The sequence below is a fragment of the Brachyistius frenatus genome, unplaced genomic scaffold (genome assembly GCF_029030835.1).
Source record: "Brachyistius frenatus isolate BFR_SWC_R1_liver_20210118 unplaced genomic scaffold, ASM2903083v1 Contig_67, whole genome shotgun sequence".
Taxonomy (NCBI): domain Eukaryota; kingdom Metazoa; phylum Chordata; class Actinopteri; family Embiotocidae; genus Brachyistius; species Brachyistius frenatus.
In genome coordinates, this window is record NW_027210666.1 from 1,547,856 (window position 1) to 1,566,923 (window position 19,068).

Below are 19,068 nucleotides of genomic sequence, written 5' to 3' on the forward strand. Positions count from 1 at the left end.
GGGTGGAGGGTTCTCCAGACCTGCAGACCCTACTGGAGATAGTGACTAAGAGGTAGGGGCTAGGGGCGAGGTCTGGGCTGAGGAAAAGTGGGTGTTAGCGGGTCAGGGGTTGTTGGAGTCCAGCATGTGACCTCTGACACGTCTCTGACTGGACAGCGTGGAGCCAGTGGTGGAGGATATCCATAGTGTGTGTGCGTGACCTTTACTACTTACACCATGGGGGGGAAACTTAAATTTGGATCTGATATTTGTGGAAGAGATGGTAGGTAAACAAGACAGGGAGCTGCACTATGAGTTATTTATGTGCCCACGAATTAGTGCTCTGCCTTTGTTTTAAGCCAGGGACAGATTGATAATCTCTATTTACTAAACATTACTGTGAGACCGATGGAGCCCTGGTTCCAAGGACACGGCTTCAGACTGGACTGCCAGTCGGGGGGGACGAGACTTCGGCATACAGAGCTTAAGAGTCTGTTTAATAAACACAACAAATTGCCAGGGATACAAACTGAGAGGAAGGACATGATTAGCTCAGTGTGATGCAGAGCATTTCCAGAACTTTTCCAAAAATACCATCATCGGGAAGTTTTCAGTTAAGGGTGGGCACTTAGAGTAGACTGAACTCTACACTTCAATTTGAATTCCCTTAAATCTCTGCAAATCAAACACACCTCATCTCACAATGGTTTTATGACTGTTTTCCACATTAAAATGAAACCATTCTGAACCACCTCTCCAATGAGTCAAAGGTTCCACTCACTGAAAGTTTTGCAGATGTCGGACACGGCCTTGAAGACGCGGTCCGAGAAGTTGACCTTGACCTTCATGTGCTTCATGTTGGGCAGCTGGAGGCGCAGCAGCTTGTGTTGCGGCGTGAAGAGCAGCCTGGCGTCAGCTTGGATGCCGTACTTGTCCAACGTCCAGTGGGTTTTCAACAGCCATGTCTTCTTCTTCTCCCACCACAGAGCGTGATCCGACCAATCCTTCTTGACATCTAAAATACGGAAGAAAAGATTGGAATGGGTGAGTTTCAGTAATTGTATGATGACCGATGTTAAAACAGAAACGCTACGTAGGACAACACAGCAAAGAACTGAGCATTTGTTTTGTTTTACATACTTCATCTTTGAGCCTTTCCCTAAATGGATATGTTGCAAAGGGAGAGTGTAAGTGGAACGATCAGTCCGCATCCTTCACACTGTAATGACCTAAGCTCTCCAAATATGTCCCCTCCAGGGCAGAGGTCACAGTTGTGGTGAATGGGGGCTGCAGAAAAGGTTTGCATGGGGGCGGTGAAGTCAAAGTGAGAGGGAGGAGAGGACTGAGTGTGTGAAAGACGTAGCTGTTTGTGCGACGCAGTGGGAATATCAGGTTCATACCTCCCTCTTTGTAGCAAAGTCACACTGTGATCCCTTTAAGCAGACACAAGGCACCCAAAACCCCGCATAGCTTCCAGGCTTTTGCTGCACAGGGGCTCAGCACAATGGGGACGGACCTGTGGTCTCATGGTGTATGTGTCTGACTTCAAGGGACAAAGTGAAAGCCACAGGGATTTGAGGGAACTCAAAGCATCTGTTTTGCAGATCACTTTGTTCTGGTTTCTATACGAGCAGCGCACTGATGGTCTGACGCTGAGTCTGAATTGCAAATCACTTCATAGTAAAAGGTAAAAGTGAAAAAGACAACATCTCAGAGAGAGTGAGAAATCCATTTTTTTTTTTATCAGTTTATTAATGGGATACATTCAAATCGCTGAGAAAGCTGAGCAGCCACCTTAAGGACTTACTTTTTAGAGTGTTTAAAACCTCCTACCAACTGTTTATGTACCCCACACTGTGCATACATATGTTACTTTATGCTCAAATACAGCATATGACTGTCTTGTTGTAGACTATGATAGTATAATGTAGTGTTGTAGTGATGTCATTACTCCGGCATTATTCCAGGAAGGCACTTCCCAGAGTGGTGTCTCATTTCCTCCACCCACGTAGCCCTTCACTGCTTCTCCAGCTTCATCTCCGGCTCTCTCTACTCTCACGAGTCGCTCTGCCCAGACGGAGACGTCGGCTTGCTCGGTCATCCTTTAAATCCAACAATTCGATCTGAAGCGGTTCAACTGGTACGCTGCTGCGTCAGTGATGTCAGCGTGTTTAGAAAGGCATATACACTGATCAAAAACAAGTTCGTGCTAAACATATTTTCGGTGTGCATTACCTTTGCGTTTAATTGTTGTTCTGCAACAAATCAATAATCAATTAATCTTCCAGTCTGTACACGATGAAGCACATCTGTTATATATGCCCACACGGACGCCCGTCTACTCTGTATTCAAGGCTGGTAGCACAATATCTAATGCGGCAATATTACATGCTGCGCACCTATTACAGGAGAAAGGACACAGCTACTAATGGACAAACTGGAGCCATAATGGATTACAATTACTTTCGGGTACACGGCGGGCAAACAGCAGTTAAAAGTTCACAACACAGACGTCACATCAACCCAACAGTTCTGATGTTTCCATCATATTTCAACACTGCAGATGCTTGTTGCTCACTCAGGCTATAAACGGAGTATTGTAACATTATTAAAGATAAGGGACCTGATCTTGAATGTTGCTCAGTGCAGATCTTCCCCATCTGTCAATCAAGCAGCTTGGTGCCGTGGCAACCTAAACCTCGAGTGGCCTTCTGTTTTCATGCACTGCTGTTCTGTTCCCTGACCTTTCCTTTGCATAGGGGCACCTATGTGCATTGTCGACACTCTCCTGCAGACCCCGTTCAAGAGCTGAATGAAGAGGATTAGCGGGCGAGTAGCTGAAGCAACAGATTGGCCGTTTAGACCAAGGAAATAAAACCGCTGTGCTGTGAGTAAAGCAAACAGGACCGAGGAAGAGATTAAAATAATAATCAAGATGGGGAGCACGAGTTAAAGAGGAAGAGTGGCCACCAGCATCTCAATGCAGACGTCATTGTGAATGCCCAGGTCTTTGTGAATTGTCTTGGGGAGGGGTTGTTTGTCAAGCTGTTGTTTTTTTTTGTTTTTTTTTTACCGTTTACTCCATCGGGCAAACACTTGGTAGTTAAGTGAAAACATTCCAAGCTTTCTGAAACCCTGTGTGAGTTACTCCAGCAGCATGGGGCCCGGCTGTCATCGCTCCATTCTGATGCCTCAGCTGTGCCGAACACAGCTTCATCGCTACCACCAAGAGAAACTGCTCCCTTAAGTTTTCTTCAGCTATTAAAGGCTGGAATAATGAGAGGGAGTACGCAGAGAAAAACTGAAAATAATCCCGAATGTATTTTCATAACTGCTCACAGTTTTTCCTCTTACAACCTTGTAATTTCTGGTGTCTGGGAGCAATGCAGAACAGCTAGCATTAACATTTGGCACTCAGGTCTTCACCACAGACCACGTTATGTAGAAACGTCCTCATGCGCAGCACATATAGCTGCCATACAATCTGTGGCAAGACATGAATGCGCATCTTGGATGGTCTCAGTTACCTTCAACACGTTCCCTACGGCCCTGCTTCTCTTTTAGCTGCCCACCGCCAAAACCTTACTAGACACAGTCTTTCCCCTTTCCTTCCGTGTGTCATTGCGCAGTGGTTCGATGTGTTGTGATTGGATGAGGCCAGCTCGGGTAGGCTCCCATTGGGCTCCTTCACCAATAAGGTGGTAACTCAATCCACAGAGAGAGGGAGAGAGGGCCAATGGCATCTACCAGCTAAAAATACAGCCTGCCAAGCCTGACGTAATGCAGCGGCCAGAGGAGCAGGGGGCCTAAGTAATTGGGTGCATTAAATGTGGACCCACAGCCTCTTAGTGGCGTGATGTGTGTGTGTGTGTATGCGTGTGCAAGTTTTGAAAGACAAGGGGAGGGGAAACAGAATGGGAAAACCATGTTTTATGACCTCTGCAGGACATGAAAGATGATACAGAGATTGTGTTTTGTGTGTGTGTGTGTGTGTGTGTGTGTGTGTGTGTGTGTGTGTGTGTGTGTGTGTGTGTGTGTGTGTGTGTGTGTGTGTGTGTGTGTGTGTGTTGGGTACTTGTCAAGGGGAGGGTGTTCTTCTTATCCATCCATTAACCACATTAGCTTTCTCTGTTGTGTGTGTCTGTGCTTTAACGAGCAAAATTAATTCATAAATTCTGCCAAACCGAGTTCTTTTCATTCACCACCATCACTGCCGCAGCTTCCAACCAAGACCACTTCCCCCTGCTCTGTGCACAAGTTACCACAGCTAGAAATACTGCTTTAAAGAACAGAAATTGATTATTACTGCTATACCTTAGGAAGCAATTAAGCCAAACCCCCCGCCCCCCTCAAAAAAATAACAGAAACAAAGACAGCAAACACTAAAAGAAGATGTTTCACCGTAGGCTCAAAAGTACTCAGTCTCAAGAGCATTCATTGGGATAATAGAGGAGACCGAGTTGTCCCTCCTTACCTCTCCTCCACATCACTCCCTCCATCTCCTTACTAGTATCTGTGGTGTTTACATGAGGAGGCAGCTATGTTTATGGAGCCCTGTCTGTGAGGGGGAGGGGGCAGGACAACAGAGGAGAGCATGAAAAAAAAAAAAAAAAAAAGGATGAGAGAAAGGGCATGAAAAGGAAAGATGAGGAGGACGAGCAGAGGACGGGGGAGGAGCTCGGACTGGGGACGCAACAATATGTGACACGCAATAGCCAGCGTGAGGAAGAGGAAATTCAAAATGAAAGTCTACTACATGCAAGAAGCATTGCTTATATACAAAAAGCATCTTCAGTTTTATATCTTCCATAAAAATTGAAAAATGTCTTCATGCCTAGGAGAACAAAAAGTTGGTACATAACAGGTGTGACACATCATCAGTTTTTCAGTGAAAAGCTATTTCTGTATTACGGTCTCACACTGTGCGTTCTATTGACAGGTGGCATGTTTCCATCTGTTGCTGAACAACATCATACTTTGACATTTGACAGTCGAATCATAATGTAGAGATGGTTATGTCGATTGCATTGTGTAAAACACCAGCTGACTTGTGAGTGCTCTGATCAATTGAAATGCTAGTAATGAAAGTGCTGAAATGGTCTGAGTAGGGTTGCAATTGAAGGTTGCTTTTTTTTTTCTTCTTCTTCTCTCCATCGATTGGTCTTCTGATTATTTTGTTTGAATTAATTGCTCTATAAAATGTCAGTAAACTGTGAAAACTGTCCATACCAGTTTCTTAAGGCTCAATGTGAAATTATCAGTGTCAATTTTCTTCAATTAACTTTCCAAAATCAAAATACATATTTAATTTACGAATACATTTGACGAAAAACAGCAGTGAATCCACACAAAAGTCTTGATGAAACTGCAAAATGTTTTTGCTCTAAAAACCTTAACAGATGCTGATTATCAACTGCAACGACTTGCTGCAGCTTTGCAGTAGATGTGACTCTGGGCTTTTAGGCTCAAAGGAAAGCAATCCTTGCTCTTGCATGTGCACTCACTGACTCATCTTTTCTCTTTATCAGGGTTCACCCAGCACAGCAGTGACAGTCAGCTGACGCCTGAAGCAAAAATCCAGGCTCATTTCGGATCACTGATGGAGATCATTTCAAAGAAGACCCACTTACAAGTCTGGACTTTTTGCTGTGTTTGTACAGTGAGCCTTCTCTCTAAAAACGTGTTGTTTTTTTTCTCCCCTTTAGCTATCACAGCAAATCTGCTCGCCGTCAGTCAAGCTTTTGTCATTTTTTTAGCCATCAGCTGATAAAAACGTTATAGCTGGGTGAAGCTGGTCATGCCGTTTCCTTGGCGACTCCGGGCTGACGCCACGGGGGCAGCGGTGCAAAGCGACAACTTGTTTTCACACACAACAAAGACGCACAGCAGAAGGTTTGTCAGACCTATTATCTCTCTGACATATACACACACACACACACACACACACACACACACACACACACACACACACACACACACACACACACACACACACACACACACACACACACACACGCTGACAAAAACACACACATTTTATCCCCCTCTTAAACATGAAAGCTATTCTCTTTCTAAATATACTCCACGTCTGAAGCAGGGTGAAGGTCGGTATTGACGAGCAAAGATGCAGCAGGCAACTGTTCTGCACTGTCCTTAAATTAGAGCGACTGTAAATGTCCTTCAGGCACTTCGTAGCTCGTGCAGTCACGCCAGATACCATCAACATCAGATACCCAACGGGTTCGATACGCACAGGTGATGACAGTATCTGCGCGGCAGACACGAGACGGAGAGCCACAGTGGATTACAGTGGGAGATTGAAGCGATACGGTGGATTCAAAAGCACCTAAACTCGTGTTCAAGACAATGGGCGACGCTCGAACTAGTCATAATCCCGACGCAAGTGACAAGGAGGGCAAAGGAGAAGACGAACTCATTTCAGGACTCGTGACACAAGGTCGACAGATGTTAAGATAAATGCAGGACAGCCTTCTTGGCAAATAACTTGCACATGTTCTAACTAATACACAGCTGAGAGTGTGTCATACCGGCAACACACGAGGAGTTCACGAGTCAAATGCCCGGGCTGTTCTCAACCCCACAAAACTGTTCAAGACACAGTATTCAAGTCAGGTGACTCAAAAATGGCAGCAACTACGTTCACCCGGAGATGTGCCGTCGTATCGTTTAGACGAAACTTTACATACAAAGGGTTGTTATAGCTTTGAGGGAAATGTGCCGTCCAGTGGCTGTAAACACAACGCAGAGGACGTTTGTTCAGTGCCTGAACTGTTTCTAATCAGGAACTGACCGAGATCACCCGAGTGCTTTATTCTACACTTCACAAATACTTAAACAAGTAAACACTGAATGAAAACAATCAAACTGTGGCATAATGAATAGTCTACTGAGTTACATATGGGGGGGGGGGGGGGGGGCTAAGGAATTTGAAAACTGTGAAAAATACTTAGAGCAACAAATGATACTGGTTTTGACTAAATAATAAATGAAGGAATGCAATATATTTACTGCATGTGTTTCCAGTTTAGTGCATTTCTCAAAGAAGCTGAGAAAAAAAATGGAGGCAAATTTTAGGCAAAATATGAGTCAGGTCTACAGTGAGCTTGTCTGGTGGCTCTTCAAATATGAAAGCTGAGGTCTCTCACGAATGTCTGCAGGTTAAAACACAGGCTTTTTGCCAATGAACTCTTCATGTCATTAAAACTAAAGCGCCAGCGAAGGTGAAATCCTTGACATCTGTGTTGATCTATTCCAGCCATGTCCCTCGAGTATTCTCGAACCAATACCATCAAAACTCGAGTGCTTTGTATCGACAGGCTAAGTTGAATGAGGTTAGCCGAGACTATTCCGGGCCGTTATTATACAACAGCTCAGCATCCTGCCAATAATCCATCAAACGTGCCATTTATCACAAGCATTAAATATGCAATACGCACGAAGAGGAGTAAGGAGCCATTCTAATGTGTTATTGATTGTAACGCGACCTTCTCCCACAGGCAGCCACACACACACACACGACTAAATCTACATAACTTCCTTTCACTCAAAACACAAGAACACTCTATTTCCAGTAAGACGAGTCAGAACTTGACTCTCAAACAAAATAAAATCCAGCTGGACGTAGCTGGTCTGACTCCTGTAGTCTACAAGATGGACAGTGTCTCATTCCGCCTCTCACTGCAGCCTATCGGATCAGGTTTAACTACTCGGCTCTTTCCACAGACATCATGTCCTAATGACATCTTTTCAAGCGCAAAAAGGCCCTCCGGGTTTCCAATAGCGACTGACAGACACCTGAGCGTCAGTGCATCCCCAGTCTCCTGAGGTAGAGATCAAACAGATTTTCTGTAGTTGAAGTAGACAGGCAGAGAGTTGGATACAAATATGGAGATCTATATGTAAGACGGTGGAGGCTAAACCGAGCTCTGACACCACCGGAAGCCAAAAAGCTATTATTGTTGGAGTGAATCTGAAATCTGAACAGGACGTTTAGGCGCATCTAGCCTGTTTGAGTAAAAAGGAGGCAACAGTGACGCATTAAGAAAGACCAGAGGGCTATTAAAGGAAACCTCCTTAGAGACAGATCATTTGTTTTCATTTGTGTCATAAGCCAAACAAAGCAAACCAGTGGGGGTAACTCCCCCTCCGCCCTGACACAGCTTTATGCAATTAAATGTTCAGGGACTTGGTGGAATAACGACATTACAAAGAAATTCTTTGACTAAGATCAATGGCGCAGATATACAATATTCATCTGTCTCTCTATCCATGCATGCATGCTGCCAGACTGATGCCTCTGTGAGTTGGACGACGGGAAACTGTGTTGCGGCATCGGTAGAACCGCTGAGGAGGACACGCATGGGAAATTGAAACGCTAAGACACTTAACGCAGCTCAGTCGATCTGCTTTTAAAGAAATTTAATTAAATGCATTAAGAGCGGCCCGGCTTTATTCAATCATTTCCTCAATCTCTCTAATACTAAGTGATCGTTAGTTATGAAAACAAACATCTCCCACGCTGCTTTGCTTTGTAAAAAAAAAAAAAAGGAGAGTGCAGAGACATTTCATTCATGTCGAAACTGCCCCCGCCCCTCCGTCTGAGAAGCTAAACAAAAACCGCAGATCGGTTTACTCCATTGACACGCAGGTGTGTGGTGTTGCAACAACAATGCGGTGCTCTAAAGTTTCCTTCCACTGGATCCACTGTGCTGTTTGCACCACAGGAAGGCGAGAGGGACAAAAAGCGGTTGGCTGAGGAGATAACGCGTCTAAGATGCCAAAAACAACCAATTAAATCACCGTTAAGAGCGCAGCAGTTTTTCCATTGAGGTGATTGAAGAGAGTTAAAGCAATGGAAAACAAAAATGTTTAAATCTTAAAAGTGGCAAAAACTTCCAGACTATCCTGTTCTGAATAATAGCGGAGTAATACCTGGGGCATTAAATACCTGATACCCCTCTCACGGGACCCTTCATGGAGGGAACACATCAAAACCAGTGAGTCAAAGTCAAGTTCAACAGAAACTCTTCATCGTACGACGTGTCCCTGATTACCTCGGTATCGTAGCGCAGATTCACCACAAGCTGGTTTCTGTACTTCACACCTTGTCCTGTACATGCTCTTTGATGGCGACATGTTGTAAACAAAATATAACAATATTGTTGTCCTTTAACAGGTCGGGTCATATTGTTATGCTTATCGTTATTCCTGCTGGGTACGCAATCAAAATTTGATTATTCATTTGGGCTACAAAATGACCGAAAATGGTTTACACATCCTTAACCATCTAAACTGATCTCTTCAAATAGCTTTGAGTTCTCCGATCAACAGTCTAAAATCCCAAACTGATAAATTTACTGTAAAACAAAACAACAAAACAGTTTCAGCTTTAAGCCAAGCAGAATATATAAAAAAAAAAAAAAAAAAACAGACCTTAAACAGATTTGAGTGGGCTGCCCAAACTGTCTATATATGGGGAACACCGAGTATGCATGCAGTTACACAGGCCAGTGGTCTACGTCGGACCACATCTGCATGCGTGAGTACAGAGCAGCACAATCACTGCAGCATCTCGCTGGTGAAACAGGAAAGCTCTGGCCTGGGCTGGACCGCCACTTAGGTTAACTACTTCCTGTCAGAGAGATTAGACAGCAAGATAGTCGCCACTGGCTGCCGGGCCATTTCTCACTTCATCATGTCAGACCTTTACCACGGCTGCACGGGTCACAATCGATGAGTCTCATTACACACAGTGATACGTCTGAACCGTGTGTCGTGGGCGAGATGATATAAGGAAGGAGAGGGAACGCGCTCACAGCCGCCGATCAGCACTCTCCTTCCGCACAATAATGACGGTAAAATATGCGAGCAGAAAGATGCGCGGCTCCGCTCTTGCGTCATCGGGGAAGATCGGACTGTGATAATCTCAGGTCGATCTCGCCCCTCGGCCCAACAGATTCATAACCCTGAAAAATGCCAGAAACGCTACGGAGGCAGGAAGGCGGGAACGCGAAGCAGACAGAAGGAAGAAGGAGCATTAAAAAAAAAAAGCTCAAAGGAAGTTAAGCATCCTGTGTTAAATAGCGTCCATTTCCTAATGAAACCTGCTCTCCATTGTCAAACCAAAGCCATCTGCCTCTGGTCACCAGACCCTCCAGCAGAAAGCAGCTCGGCGTTATAAAAAAAAGGACGCAGAATTATATTGAAAACCAAAGTTACTGAGAAGAAACATCACAGTCAGTTGTGATTGAACAATGTAACAACAACTGATGTTTGACTGCTTTTCCCGTACGATTTGCTCCGATAAGATTGAAATGACTGCGGGATGATGACGTTCATCAAATTACTTGCAGTGTGAATATGTAGGTCATCGAAAATACAGAAGTACATTTTCTCTGACACGCAGGGAAACTTCTCTGTGGCGGGCCGGTGGTGCAGCGGCCAAAAACTCTGCCGGCCCCTCAGCTCACTGGAAACAACCACATGAACTATCGGGAGTCACACCAGACCAATTAGTTTGCTCAAGTTCTATTTCTGGAACATTGAACAGTCAGCGTGCACGGACCCGAGTCCGAAACTGAGAGAAAATGAACCAAGCGCACTTCGGTGTTTCCTACCGACTATCGTGTCTCGCTGCGCGGCTAAAAGGAGCGGACGGGTGTCGAATACTGAGACGTAGCTGCCAACGCTCGCCGCAAAATATATATTCAGATGAAGCGGGAGTGACACGGAGAGAAAGAGGGGAGACGGGAAAAGAGGGAGGGTTGACAGAGAGAGTGGGAGGTGGATGAAGCAGACAGCAGAGACTCCAACGATGACGGCAGCGACCGGAGCACAACATGCCAAACCTTGGAAGTCATTTCCTGCTTCATGGAAGACTTTTATGGAATTCTAGCAGCGTGGCTAACGTCACAATGAGGAGGAGAGACAGCAAGAAGAGAGAAAGTTCAGGCCTCTCTCTCTCTCTCTCTCTCTCTCTCTTTTTTTTCTCTCTCTCGACCCTCAGCTGTTTTTGTGAGACTGGGCGCAGCCACGAATGTAAGCGCGACAACATTTTCAGCCATCATGTAGGTTTGCAGCTTACTCCTTTCAAGGTTTGTTTCCTCTGTGGTTTGTACAGTTACCCGAAATCTATCGTTCCCATCTCCCGGCCTCTCCACCTCCATTTCTGTGAAACATTAATATCCGAGGCACTCACTGTAAGCCGGTTTACCGGACCTAAAAGCTACGTGGCTTGGGAACCATCCCTTTAAATCCAATAAAACTCCTTCCGGCTAATGTTGTTTATTTTATATTTGTTCCCCCCCCCCCCCCCCCCCTAAATGGCACAATATTAGGTTTTAGAGAGGAGCGCGGCGCATTCGGAAAACATCAACAAAGTCGGAGAAAGCGCCAGCGATGGAAAGCAACGGCAGGATGACAGGATTACAGGAGCGAGGAACCGGAAGGGTGGTTCATCAGCTGGCCTTAAATACTGCTCTCCTGCAGGTTTGCGGGGAAATGGAAGCAGTGTCCGCCGCTGTGATCAATAGCTAAGTGCCTTCCTGGCATTTGTCTATTTAATCCATTATCGGAGGCCATCTGAGCCCCGCAACGTGGACGGGAGAAACCTGCGGCTCACAGGAAGAGTCGCGCGACGAAAGCAGGATTACGTGTGAAGGAGACACGCCTTGGGGGAACACGTGCGCCGGCACCACCGATGAGAGCCATCGGCCGTCGTACCGAAGACGGCCGAGGTCGACACATTTTCACACCGACGGCGCACATACCGAGAGACGTTATACGCAGCAACAAATGTTCATTACAGGGGTGGGGGGGGAGCCCAAAAAAACAGCTGTCAGCCTTGTGGAAGTCTACTGACAAATCTGTAAACACAAGAGTTCCTTCAAGAGATGAATATTTGTCATTGAACCCCGGATGTCCCACCGATGGGACAGTGAGGCGCTGCTGGCCAAAACTCTGTTGTATCTACGTGACCTTTCTCACAGCACCGTGTGTGTGCACTTGTGCATTTGCTCATGTACAGTGTCCTATGTATAGCTAGCCCCGGATCAAAGCCATCAGTGCATCCAACAGCAAGCACGCGATAACGCTTAAGAGGCGTTCGGAGAGAACTGGGCAGCACTGTCATCTGCGAGCGCTGAAAGGTGTTGAAAACAGGTTCCTGACAACCGGAGAGACAGCTGAGGAGTTTACAAGAAGGTCTCCACTGAAAATAATGTTTAAAAAAAAAAAAAAAAAAAAAAAAGGTCAAACGTGATACAAATATTCATCAGAAAGCTTCATCTAAAACTCTCCCAACCGACTTAAAAACCCTAAAGGACAAAATACTACGCGCAAATGGGACAGCGTAGAGTCTCCTGTAATGCGTGGCCATGTGGTAAACCCATACTGTGGATGGGTTAATGATTACAATGGAAAGCGACCTGTTGACTCAGGGTAGCAGAAAAGTCCCCGCGCTCACCGTGAAACCAGTTGAGAGAAACAAATACAATCTGAACACTCGCAGAACAAATTTAGTGTCACAGCACAAGTTCTGCTTTATGGTAAGAGGGTCCATTGCCTTCAAACGTACTTCAATAAGCTCAATCAGTGGCATTAATGGAGGCAGTAGTACGACCGCGTGACGGGGATCTAAATGTGGTGATGAATCGTAACCAAGTCTGGGACCGAGGTATTCTCAACAACCTGTTATCGTGTGACTCGGCAACATCCCAACAAATCAAAACTATTGTCAGACATGGACATAAAGACCTGAGCGGTCAGCTCCCATCACTCATTAACGTCCCCAATAAAACTTCCTTTAATCAATATAGTTTCAAACACATCATTTAAAACGGCAAAAACCCTCCGACAAAACAAAGCTCTCTTATCAAACTGGCCAGCCGGCGGGAGAAAGCGCATTCGCCACATTGACGCCAACAGAGGAGGTGTCCTCCGAAGAAAAGCCAGACCCTTTCGAATCGCAGCTTCCCAAAAAAAAAAACGCACCAGCGCGACTCAGAACAAACGGACGAGGCCGAGCCTCGAGCGGAGTCGGCGCCGGACGGCCGATGAAATCGCGTCATCCCGCGCCCACCCGGCGCAGACGCCGCTCAGCGCGGACGAGCACGGGGGAACAAAGGCCTCAATTATGTCGAGCTCTAACGGGGGAGCTCAAAAAGGCAGGGGGATGAAACCTCGGGAGCGCTGCAGGAATTCTGAGCATTCACGCGCCGTCAACGCACAACAAACCGTCACTCCCGAAATCGCGCCGCCGCCGCTGACCTTTCCCCTCCAGACTCCGTGAAACAGGGCAGCGTTCAAGTGGCTGGAACAGCGGACTCTTGTGCTTCCTTGCGCCCAAACTTGTCAAATGCATAACTGCAGTTGCAGAACAGTGCATGATAGAGTCGGGCGGGGGGGGGGGAGGGAGGGGGGCTGTGTATGGGTTCTTTATACCTCAAGTTACAGACCCATATGTGCTGCGGTAACAAAGAGGTACATTAAGCCTTGTTTGAGCTGGTTGGAAGAAACAAATAGCAACTTTCTTACTCTGATACATTTCCATCTCTGCGCATTATTTACAAAGATACAGGTTACCTTATGTTTAAAAAAACAAATATATATATATATATGTTGTGGCTTGTTCCTAAACTGAGCCTCTTGCTTTGATTTCATCCATTTTCTCTCTGTATTCTGGTGAAATGTTTAGCTACTTCTGAGCCGTGACAAAGTTGGGAGATTGTGTATTCTTGACTTTGGCAAGAATACAGAAACAGTTTGTACTTTTGCAAAGAGTGGTGTTTATCTAATTTCTCAGAATGGTACCTACTTTGAAAAAAAAAAAAAAAAAAAAAGAAGAAGTATTTATAGGCCAACAAATATGAACAGATAAAACAAGTCAGCCATTGACTCAGAAATTCTTGTACAGCAGGATGAAACAAGGAAAGGTTTTTTTTTCCATTTCGACTCTATTACAAATACGAATGCATTTCCAATCTTCAGACCCATGGTGGACTGCTTTTTTTTTTTTTTTTAATTTTTATATCTATCATGTGTCCAAATTAAGCCGGTTAAGACTGTGCGTACGCGGCCTGTTTATTACATTTTAGATAAGCTGCTTTGGAAAGGTGCCGCGGTCCTCGTGTGACAGCAGCATGCACACATACCTAGTTTCTCCACGAGCTTGAGCATGACTCCGCCGATGTGGATCTCCCCGGTGACCCTCAGCGACACGTCCCTGTGGAGGTCGGTGACGTGCATCTTCAGCTCCCACGTCCCGTCGGCGTAGCAGCCATCGGGCATTCGGATCCCGTCCAGCGCCATCCTGCCAAACAGAGCCAAAGTCAGAGGGGAGGGCGGAGGTCTGATCGAACTTGTGTCACGCCGGCGTGAAAAGAAACCTTTCGACCTCCCGAAGGGAAACAAACGTGGCGCGGAGCCACGCGCACAAGCCCTTGAAAGGGAACGGTTAGATATTTCAAAACAAGGACACTTGGCTCACGTACGGTACGCGAGCCAGAGCAGCTCAGTCCACGCTGCAGTAAAATAGGGGATTTGCTCATAAAACGATGCCCTGCTCTGGATTATGAAATGGACCTGGACACAATGTGACACGACATGCCGTGGAAGATGATCACAGCTCGTCGTGTTCTCTCGCAAACGTCCCAACGTTGGAAGTTTCTGGAATGAAATCGACATGTTATGGTCCCGTATGCAGCGGCGGATAAAATATTCAGTTCCCTCACCGGTTAAAAAAAATATATATATCAATACATCATTGTAAAAACACTCCGTTAGTCCTCCAAGAAAAATCATACCGGTAAAAGTATATAAATATTAGCAGCAGAATATAGTTAAAGTATCAAAATAAAAGTTCTGGTTCGGTCCCTATGACTGATATATTATTACACATGACATCATTTGATCATTATTAGTGACGCATCACTGCGCAAGCAGCTTGTCGTAGCTGCTCCATACAGGGACAGCAGATAAATCCCAGTGTCGTCAGGTGATGGCTGGGAGAGGAAAGAAGAAATCAACAAATCTGTTTTCGGCGTTTGGACCTCATCTCTAATCTTTTGATTCTCTGCGAGATTCGGAATCATTTGAGCATATATGGAAACGAAACCATGTGAGGAAATGAAAAAGAGGGGTGTGGGGGGGGGAATCACTATTTGGTGGAGGTGTTAACAACTCGTACAGATTTGAAACGTGACCGTGACTACACACTATTTCTAAAGGCGTGAGAATCCCCCCCCCCCAAAAAAAAGGTTGTAAAGCTTTGGAGTCAAATCATCTTCCGTCTGAAAAGTAACTGAATGTAAGGAAGCAGGAAAGTAGAGCGTTTCTCCGCGAAACGTAGGGATGTGGAAGTGTGAAGGAAAAGCTTAAAAGTAAAAGCACCTCAAAATGGTACTCCCGAGTGCATGGTACGTAGCTGCTTTCCACTATTGGTAGTAGGGTCGCTGCAGGAGAGGCAAGTAAATCACGGAAAGATTGATTTAACACTCGATTTAACAAAAAAAACAGGCAACTCAATTTGGTTACTTTACGCATAAACACGAATCAGTCCTTTTCCCGCGGATGTATTGCCAGCCACTTCTAAAAAGGGTTAGTCCATAACTCAGTCATTTCTTTTTCTCCATATACGATGTTGCTGTTGAATCAATAAGATTTTGAATGCAGATCTTGTGGTTAACGATGGGAGTATTATTATTTTTTAATTTCTTTCTCGTTAATGGAATCATTCTCCTTCAATCAAACCGCAGCCCCCCCCCCCCCCCCCAAAAAAAAATAATAAAAAAAACCACTTGGCGCGCTCCTGCGATGGCGACAGTTGCGTTAACTTGACCCGCCGGTGGAACATTTTAACCCTGAAGAACGATTAACGGGAAGGGGACGAGACGAAAGGAGGACGAGATGGACGTGTGTCCCCGTCGCGGTGCCTCTCTTCCGTTACGCGCTCCTTTAAAAGTGCGAGGTCACCGTCAAAAACAACAACAACAAAAAAGTTACATTGTAGCCGCTCTGTCATTCTTTGATTCGGAGCTGAAGAAGAAGAAGAAGAAGAAGAAGAAGAGTGGCCTGACGACCGAAACCGGTCGTCTAATCAGTAAGCGGCGGCGGGACAAAAGGCTCGAAGCCCGCAGCCCCAACAAAAAAAGCTCTTTGGCGGCTGTTATTATTATTATCATCGCCGCCAAATGTGCCGGTTCACCTGTTAAAAAAAATAATAAAAATAACGGTAAAGGCACAAATAGGCCGAGGGGGGGGGGGGGAATTATGTAAGCAGAGCCCGTTGCAACAACTCCCCCGGTCACTCAAGTCGTTCGTTAAAGAGACCGAGTTCACTAGAAAAGTGTGTCGAAAACCAACCAAAACCTGTGGGGGGGGGGGGGGGACAACAAAAAACTTGCTAATAGAAGCGTTAGTTGTTTGTAGAAGCGGTACAACAACAACAACAACAACAAAACCGTTTTTCCTTATTTCCCAGCGGACGAGCAAAGCTTTGAGGACGAGCATTTAAATCTGCACACTCACCTTCACAAAGACGGAAAAAAAAAAAAAAAAAAAAAAACCCCACTCAAAACAGTCGACAACACGGTACAGAACGAGTCCCCCTTCCTTCTTTAAATCATGTAGAAAGTCTTATTTTTCGGGCGGTAAAAAAAAAAAAAAAAAGGGGAAAAAAACCAGGAAGAAATCCCACCCCCCCGAAGAAACTCGCAGAAGTGAAGTATCCCAAACAGTTTTCCTTCAGGCTTTCGGCTTAATGGAGTCCAGCAGCCGTCCGTGTCCCTCTCTTTCTCCCTTAACCCTCCCTCTTTCCACCGAGCGGATCACGTCACCGCTGCTCCAATCCCACTTTTCCTTTCATACTGGCGGCCTACTGGTGGTCTGCTGGTCCCCCCCCCCCCCCCCCCCGTCTCTCTCTCTCTCTCTCACTCACACACACACACACACACACATCTATTATATTTAATTCATTTATTAAAGCCATTTTATAGAAATAAAACTTCTTTTTTTAATCATTATTTTTGAACAAAGTAACTTGGTCTCATATCCGGTTTAAACATTTTTTTTTTTTTAAATGATCATCTTTTAATTAAGTAGGCTAAAGGTAGCAACTGTTACAAGTAAATATCATAAAAGTGTGTGTGTGTGTGGGGGGGGGAGTATCAACACAAGCATCGGTATGCCCTCCGAAGTAAAATATGAACTCCTATTTTCTATTACTTGAATATTATTGTGGATCCCTTAATGGATGTTATTACTTTAATTATCCACTTGGCAGGCTATTTTTTTCTTCTTTTTTTTTTCTTTTAACAACCGTTTGGGGGGGGGTTAAACAACTGAAATCTGTTGCATTTCATCGCTTGATGTCAAATTAAATCTTATTTCGAGCTGTATTTTTAAAAGGCGTCTGCGTTTTATTGTCGGCAAAACTTCCAGCGTGATCTGAACCCTCGTCAGAAGATCATTCAACAGCTAGTGGCAGGGTTAATGGACATGCAAGCTGAGATCACAGGCTGCCTTTTATGGCAATAGAGCTGCTGAGCCTTGCATCAGCATCCTGGGACCTTTGCTTCTTTAGTCCTGGGAGTAACTTGCACAAAATAACAGACACATTTAAAAAAAAAAATTTTTTTTTAATAACTGCTACGTTTCTCCAAAGATTCCCCTTTAGTAAAAAGATGTAAATATTCTCTAGTGTTTCTCCATTATTTTCTATCAGTGCAGACTATTTTACTTCGACTGAACGTCCCATTGGATGACTGTGAAGTGTACACGTTCGCCAAGGTATACAAGATATCTATTCGAATTCCTGACACTTCACATATATTCAAGGAACATTTTACTGTAATGTTGTAGCGGGTCCAAACCGAGGTATTTCTAACTCCTTCGCATACTCTTCGGGGTTTTAAAAGTTAAGAAAGCCATCATATTTCACCATTTTATAGAACAGCAAATCGTACGCGGGAGTGTAACAAGCACATACAGCTGCAGGCAAGTTGTAAAAAAAAATGGCAGTATTTACCTCTAATATACCAATATAATGGAATAGAAAGATAACATCCAGAGACCAAATGAATATTTCATTACTTTATCTGATTCTACCCACGAAACACATTTTCATTTCATCCTGGATGCAGAAACTATATTTAACCGCCACAATAGGACAGTCACTGTATCAGAAACTCATTCAATTACAGAAACTCAATGAGAGTTTGCTATGATTCAGACATCTCAAGCCAAGTTTCCCCAATATAGCTCTGTAACTATGCGAAAAATATTAGCGTGCAGATCGGCATCAGGTGTTTTCTGTCGTATGAAAAATAGCACTTTGTAAATGCCCTCAGTCAAGTGATCACACAAATGATAACTTTTTTTTTTTTGGGGGGGGGGGGGGGAATACATGAAGGCATCCGTCTCCTTTCTTTCCAAAGCAAGCAGCACAATAGACACTCCGGCACACGCTCTCTGCAGCAAAGAGCCATGAATCAAGTGTGTTTCTGGCCGAGCCTCCCGTTGAACTCGCTCGGCTCCGATCCTGCAGCTCAGGAATCTGGGCCTTCAGACTACGGTCGGCATCAAAGCAATTTATAACATCGCTCCCTGCAGCTCTGACCCCCCCGTCAGCGTCTGGCAGCCGACCCGTTGCCTTTTATAGGCCGTGTTTTAATTGCGGCGTAAACATTTGAGTCAGTCAGATGCAGTGCAGGAGAGTCAGATAGGGAAAGCTTGGCTTGGCTGCTGCTGATGTGGATGAGGACGTAGGAGGCGAAGGAGAGGAAGAGGAAGCAGAGAGGAGGAGGTAAGGACATTTGATCAGATTCTTTGACTCTCTTCCAGTTTGACATCGTATTCTTACAAATCTACAAATACAATTGATCCATCATGATTATATTTGGCACATTACAATCATTAAAATTTCTCAATTAGTAAAAAAAAAAAGGCCAAGACGTGGAAACAGGATGAGAGACAGGACGGTGGACAGATGGTCATTTGTTGCAGTATTACCAATAGATGACTGACCTCTTCTGGCCAAACACAGAACAGCAGGGCCTAGTCCATTATGCATGA

General features: G+C 45.0%; 1 protein-coding gene across 5 annotated transcripts in view; it reads right to left on the reverse strand.

The window, feature by feature from the left end:
- Positions 1–19,068, reverse strand: part of fermt2 (FERM domain containing kindlin 2) — a 44,187-nt gene that overhangs the window by 21,704 nt on the left and 3,415 nt on the right. For 2 of the 5 annotated variants that reach the window (XM_069707166.1, XM_069707163.1), the window contains exons 1-3: positions 16,525–16,812; positions 14,151–14,308; positions 761–994 (exon numbers count right to left, since the gene is read on the reverse strand). In XM_069707166.1, the coding sequence (XP_069563267.1) occupies positions 761–994; positions 14,151–14,307 (391 nt within the window). In that variant the 5' untranslated portion in view covers position 14,308; positions 16,525–16,812. Of the gene's footprint in view, positions 1–760; positions 995–14,150; positions 14,309–16,524; positions 16,813–19,068 lie in introns of those variants that run through there. The other 3 variants (XM_069707167.1, XM_069707165.1, XM_069707164.1) reach the window with 2 other exon arrangements.